The sequence below is a fragment of the Notolabrus celidotus genome, chromosome 17, assembly GCF_009762535.1.
Source record: "Notolabrus celidotus isolate fNotCel1 chromosome 17, fNotCel1.pri, whole genome shotgun sequence".
NCBI classification, from domain to species: Eukaryota; Metazoa; Chordata; class Actinopteri; order Labriformes; family Labridae; genus Notolabrus; species Notolabrus celidotus.
Genome location: NC_048288.1, coordinates 16,681,415 through 16,688,289, shown reverse-complemented (window position 1 = coordinate 16,688,289; position 6,875 = coordinate 16,681,415). Strand labels below are relative to the sequence as shown.

The window sequence follows — 6,875 nt, the reverse complement described above, 5'->3', positions numbered from 1 at the left end:
GTGACTGAATGAAGGTCATACCAGCTTCTCATTGGTGGTCAGTTCCCACCCCTCATTCTATCCCAGGGTTTTTGTAACCGTTTACCACTCCAATTGGCTCTGAGATCTGCCTTTGATTATTCACCATTCATTCCATGGTGTCAGAGTGAATCAGTTTATTAGTTGCCTTTTCTCTTTCATTTAAGTGACCAAAACAACTTAATTGGAAATAAAGGATCCACCTCCTTCATATGAAGAAGCCTTTTATTTGTATCTTTGGAAAGCGATGGCTGTAAAACAAAGTCTAGACAAACTGTTCCTGTTTACATCACTGTCTTGCTGTATTAGTGCTTTCACATCACTTTGATGGACAGAACAGATGTTGCTCCAAAGAGCTGATTGTGAGGCTGCTGGTGAACCTTTACAGCACGGCTGTGATGAGGATCTGATCGGAATAAAAGAAAAACAAGATCTGGATTCTGGATCACAACACAAATATCCCCTTTTCTTTTTTTAAGGCCTTGCTGTTTATTCGTTTTTTTCCTACAACAGCAAAATTACAGAAGCAGTATTGAAAATAAAAGTCTTATTTTCTTGTTCTTTGTAAAAAACAGAACAAAATCTGCACAAAATTTGAATGACAGTACAAAACGAAGCGTTAATATGCCATGTAAATGTGTAGGGGAGGGACATTACTGTTGGAAAATCTATTTGCCTTTTTCAATAATGAAAACATCTCAATATTTTTACATTTCAGAATTATATCACATAATCTGAAACTATATATATAAAAAAGATGAAAGAAATGAACATGTGTTTTTTGTGTTTTTGACTTTCTTCTGTTTTTTTGCAAATGAACGCTATAAACACATAAACCTCTTAAATATATTTATCAGTGCAACATTGTTTCTCTTGAGTCCACGCTACAGTATCCTTTTTCTCTAGTTTTAGCAGACGTCGCTGGAGCTACAGTCCTCTACAGCTGAAAGCGCGGCAGACGTTACGGTGTAGAGGTCGAGAGGAGTGGGAGGTCGATTTCTGACATGAACAAAGCTGAGGATGTGTTCACCACGGCACGACATACAAAGCACACAGATGTAAAAAGACGTCACCCCTCTCAGTATTGAGTTCTTAGATTGATTGTGGAAAAAACGCCGAGTTCCTGTACTGTGGGTTCTTGTGTCCTGATACTGTCAGTCTCACATGGAGTTCACACAGAGTTCCTTCCCTTTGTAGTGTCGGGTTAGCTTGGGATTGTCCGATACATCCATCTGCAAACAAGAGTCTCCATAGAGATTTAAAGAGTTCACTTTGAAGTAACATTTGCACTTCTTTGAGCTTATAAAGAGATAGAAAAACACTGTCACACGTTTCTCCACTCCATCACCTCCCCTTTTGGGAAATCTTAAAGAGTAAAGCCAGTTCTTTTTCTGAGTGAATCATGGGAAAACTGCAGTTTTCTTGTTTTTTGAGTGTAGGTGAGAGCCCCCATGAACCAGAAGGGGGCGACCATCCTTTGGTAAAGCCATGGAGGGGAGGCCAGGTGACCTGATTCAGGTGACGCCCCGCAATCCCTCGCTGTACCATTGTCCCGTCTGAATGACATCAGCTCTGACATCACAACGTTATGGCTGCTACACGTGAAACACGTAAAACTCTTTGTGGCCCCTCTATGAGGCCTTAAGCTACAATACAGCATGTGAACAATACAAACTGGGCTTTTTTTTTTTTTAAAGAGACAGATGTGTCTGGCTAAAGTAATGTTAGCACCATTCTTCAGTTAGTGTGTTAAACCCTCTTTTTTTAAAATGAGGGGATCAGTAACAAAGTGCATTCAAGCTGCATTGTCCAGAGAGCACTTCTTCAGTGAACAATCCACAGTGACGTAAGGAGGGGATGAGCTAGCATAGCTAAAGCAGAGCAGTGATGATGATTGTTGAGTTTTTGGTATGCTGACAGACATTTTTTTTATACTTTAACACCTCCTCTGCCTTTGACATGAGAGTGTTTGAAGCTATATGAAATTATACATGAAACTATATGAATTCAGGTGACCAGTTGAATGCAGAGCAGATATATGATGAAGAATTGTGGCATTAGTTGAAAAAGATCTTTAAGAGTTCATCCTGTCAACTGTTTTTTTTTTTTGTTTCATTACATTTAATTCACTTGTCTTTTGTGGGCGGGTGTTTTCGGTGACAGATGGCTTGAATGCACATTGAAAGTCGCCGTAATATCACAAAAAGCTAACTCGTCTGAGCAAGAAAACCTAAAAATCAAAACCATAACACTGCACCTTCCACAGAACAGTCAGAAGATTGTATTTACACACACACAAACCCATGAAAAAAGGGATACTGCAGCTTTTTTCCTTTTTACTTTCTTTAAAAAGGGCAATAAAATATATTAAAACTTATTTACAGTGTGTGGGTTTTGGACAGAAAACAACAACAACAAACAAAAACAAAGCGCTGTGACAGATTGTTATCCTGATTTGCAGATATTCATACGATAATGTGCCCCTGTTTTCTGTCATAACTTAAGCCATGTACAGTAAAAAACACCCGGATCAACAGAAGAGGCCAACTGAAATATACTAAAGGCACTGTCAGAACCATACATTGCCATGAATGGGACCCTCACTTTAGAATGATAGAGGTCAAAGGGGAAAAGGTACATGGGTAATGGGCACACCCTGTATGCCACAACATGGGGCAAATCTACAGTTTTGCCGGATATGGTTCATTTTAGATTTTGATACGTCTCTTTCAAAAGTCCAAAATAAACAACCTTCATGGACTGATAAAGAAAAAAAAGATTTCTTTCCCAGAAAATGATAAATACTTTTAACATTATTAATAAATTGGTCTCAACACCAGCATCCGATTGTAAAAATGAATGAAAATCAAAATAGAAAAATTAAAATATCATCTGAATCATCTGTACATATTTTTTTCTGTAGTTTATTTGTACACAGTGTCCCCTACTGGTAGGTTCTTTTTACTGCTGCTCCTGAGAAAAAGCGTGGGTCAGTCCAAACCTCCCATTGGTTCCTGAACCTGTCCCTCATCCAGTGAAGTTGAGGGTGGTGGCAGTCCATGAGCCTGCCTACTCGCTGATACACGAGAGCATATGCCTACAGCCAGTCTTGTGCACGCTCTGCACGTCATACAGTCACATGATGCACCCAGTCCCAGCTCACGCCTCTGAGTATGAGCTCTGTACATTGAGTTTGTCCTTCTTTAGCTTCACGCCATCCACTAGCTCAAAGTTATAGTTCTCCAGGGCTGATAAGTTCCTGTCCGACATGCCACCGTGTGAGCAGGCGCAGTACAAGACCACGCCACAGATGGCCCCCAGGAAGACCCCGAGGGCTGACATGGCGATGATGGTGATGAGAATTGGGTCGAGCGTCTTCAGCATGTTGCCCGCCCCGCTGATCTGGTTGGTCTCCACAAAGTCTGGATACACGGTGATGTCCTCAACTGGTTGAGAGGCAGAAAAAAGAACAGCTGAGTCAGATATGTGGTTTGATAAAAAAAACTATGAAGACTAGATATAGACCTAACTATCATTTACCAGGGGCCTAACAGGTCCCAAAGCCCCCAAACCTCCAGACCAGAGATGAATTGTACAGGCCCAAAAGGAAATGTGAATGCAACAAAACTTTAATAAGGGAATTTATTGAAATTGTCCTTCCTTAACTACAGCTCAAATAAGACATGAATAGAATAAAAAAACATTTCTGGAATCCTTAATTTAAAACTCCTGTGAGGAAATTTAGGATTGGTTGATTTTGACACCCCCTTGTGGAAAATGTTCTATGTCTTGTCTCTTTGCTAATCTGTCCTGTACATATCTAAATAGTGTTTTTTCACCAAACATCTCTTCCTCTTGTCTTTAATTTGCTCTGGAAAATGTAAACTAAGTCTGTTTCTTGGTACCCCCTCCTCTGACACCTACCCCCTCACAGCAGTTACAGGTAAAAAATAATGATCTAGAAAGATTCAATCTTGTCATCAAAGGTCTTGTTGGCTTTATTTGAGGTATCAAAATGCTTCAGCATTCATCCAAGTGTGTTTCATAATCATCACAAAACTCCTTATAGTAGCTTTAAATAGAAAAACCCGGTCATCCTCGTTCACAGTCTCATCTGATCCCCCCCTACATGTCATCTTGCAGGCTAGCTTTCCCCCCCACACTAAACTACTAATCGGTCATGGCTGCATTAAACATTACGATTGTCAGATCTTTTCAAAAAGCTTAAACATACGATTTAGGGGTGCCTGTTTGAACTTTAAAACAAAGTACAGTGTGTAGTCTAATTATTATTTTGATCTGAGGTGAAGACATAATCTTAACCAGTAAAATCCACTATACTTGCTCAAGCTCTTTCAGTGCTTCAGCAGGTCATTATTCAGAGCAATGGTCTTCTCTGATGTATGAGACATGTTTGTTGAATTGTAATTGTAGGGGCAAAGTTACGTTCAGACATGTTAAAGGTAAATAAATAATCAACAATTTTGGGTTAAAAGTTAATCTTCAAATTTGTGATTTCATTGTATAAGTTAAGTTATAAAATATGTTAAGAGTCAGCTAAAAGTGATTTGATTTAATTCATGTGGATATTTTTGTAAACTTAAAACGCAGTATGGTATTGTTGTCAGCAGTGAGTTATGTTACTGTCCCTTTAAGAGAGAGAGAGCTCTTTTGTGTGGCCGTAGGGTGAGACTGGGGCAGACATTTGAGGATCAATCAAGGACCGAGCCTCATGGTTTCTTTACCGCCATAGTATAGTTCTTTGTTTAGGAAAACTTAACTTTGAATAATCCAGTAAGATTGTTTAAGAAAACTGTGGATTAAAGGAATTTGTTTCATCAGTTTTACTCGGAGTCCTGTGGGAGTTTTTTCCTCTTCAAGTGAACATACACAAGCAATCCCAAGGCCTTTTGATCTTCAACCACCACAGTAATGGCTCATTTATAAAGGCTTGGTGGTCACAGAGGGACACCTATATGTAATATTTGATGGTAAAAGGCCAATGAGTCATGGTTAAGGACAAACCCTGAAGAACCTATAAGTACGCAAGTGGTTCCAGAATAGGTACAGTGCTACAAAAACAGTCCATGTTTGAATGACTTACGGATTTCATTGAGGCGATCCTCTGGTAGCATTGGCTCAGTGGGCACATCAGGGTCTGTTCAAAGAAAAATTCTAATTATATCCAACTCCACAAGAAAACATGCAGCATTTAAAACTGAATGATTATATTCAACATCAAAAAGTGAAACGCTAAGAGTCTCACCTTTACACTCAGCCATGCTGAGTCCATTGAGAACCTTAATGTCATCCACAGCAATGTCCCCCCAGCTCTTTCCATCAACCAGACCTTCGATCACAACCTTGAAAGAAGCACAGATTGACTTTTTAGGCAACCTTTTCTCTGATGCCACACTGAGAGGAGTAAAAATATCAAACCCAACGTCCAAACACACAAAGGCAGACCAAGATACCTGATAGGGTTTGTTGGTGCGTGGCACAAGGACACGGCCTTCCCTCCAGCGGTTGCCCTGGTGACCACTTACAGTCCACAGCAGGATGTCAGCTGGACCGTCGACTGTCTGTTTGCGCTGTTTGATATGCAGAGTGCCAATGTGTGGGCCGAACATGTGGTACCAGAAAGACACACACAGGTCTGAGTCCGGAGAGCTGACCACCGGGCTGATGAGCCGAGCCACCTCCGTATCTTGAGGACGTGTCGCGAGGGTATAGATGAAGTTCCCTGATCCACCTGTTGAATTAAAGAACTTCTATCACAAACAGACTAAGGTGGAAAGGATGGTGTTTTTCAGCATCACTCTTCTGCAAAGTGAGCAGGACCTGGCGGGTGTTCTTACCTGTGTGGTCCATGTTGGGTCCCGTGTTGAGCGTGGGAGTGCCACTTGACTGTATCTGCCACCTGGAGCCTGTGTTCTCTGATGTCCAGCTGCAGAAGGACGGATCGTTGGCCCAACCGAAGTCGCAGGCAAACCACAGAAAAGCTGCAAATGTAACAAAAGAAAGGTTGTGTCAAAGCAGATCACATTTCATCATCACCCTTATTACAAAGGAGAACAAAAATTGCCAAGAGCTCTGAACAATGACCCATAGGCTTGTCGTGATATGACCGCAGGCTATAGTTTGAGGGTTTCATCCACTCACTCTGATCAGATACAGAACACTAGAGGGCAGCAAAGTACTGTGGCATGTTAACTTGCAGACCTACATCTGAGAGAGAGAGCAACAGCAATCTCAGGAAGAAGCAACAGAGTGGGACAGAAGGCAAGTTATGTCTCTAACATGTCAGAAAAGACCTCATGTGGACCTAATTTCTTGGTTGCAGTTAATGATTTCTTTTAATGAACATCACAGGGTGTGTATAGGGCTAAAGAGTGACACTAAGGACGGGCACAAAGAGGGAGACAGCGGAAGAGAGAGATGGAATCTGGACATGGCGCCTGTTTAGTAGGAAATGTTCATAGCAACCTGCAGAGAACTCAGGATTTTAATGAGAGCAGGGACTTGAGGTTTTTGAAGACAGCTATGGTAACAGTGCCGGGGCCCCATTCCAACAATGTAGACCCCCATGGACACACGCCGTGCCTCAGTAGAGGCAAGAAAACGTGTGGGAGCTCAGGCTTTAGTGTTTTTTAAATTGGATAAAGGAAGACTTCCAAAGAACACAAGGGAGTGAGATGCTTGGGATGTTAGCCACGGCCTTAAACTCCAGCATGAGATGCCTTTAGAGATACAAAGAGGCAGCTCTCCAAAAGTCTGAATACATGGGCCAATATTCCCTTTAATAACAGGAGGGTTTTAACTAGCTTCTACAGGCAGAGGCTCTATGTTCCCATTAA

At 41.3% G+C, this 6,875-nt stretch overlaps 1 protein-coding gene across 3 annotated transcripts in view; it reads right to left on the bottom strand.

The window, feature by feature from the left end:
- Positions 1 to 225: 225 nt before the first annotated feature.
- Positions 226 to 6,875, bottom strand: part of nrp1a (neuropilin 1a) — an 86,811-nt gene continuing 80,161 nt past the window's right edge. For all 3 annotated transcript variants that reach the window (XM_034706677.1, XM_034706679.1, XM_034706678.1), the window contains 5 exons: positions 5,877 to 6,020; positions 5,493 to 5,770; positions 5,285 to 5,381; positions 5,123 to 5,176; positions 226 to 3,464 (listed from right to left, as the gene is read on the bottom strand). In XM_034706677.1, coding sequence (XP_034562568.1) covers positions 3,178 to 3,464; positions 5,123 to 5,176; positions 5,285 to 5,381; positions 5,493 to 5,770; positions 5,877 to 6,020 — 860 coding nt within the window. In that variant the 3' untranslated portion in view covers positions 226 to 3,177. The remainder of the gene's footprint in view (positions 3,465 to 5,122; positions 5,177 to 5,284; positions 5,382 to 5,492; positions 5,771 to 5,876; positions 6,021 to 6,875) is intronic.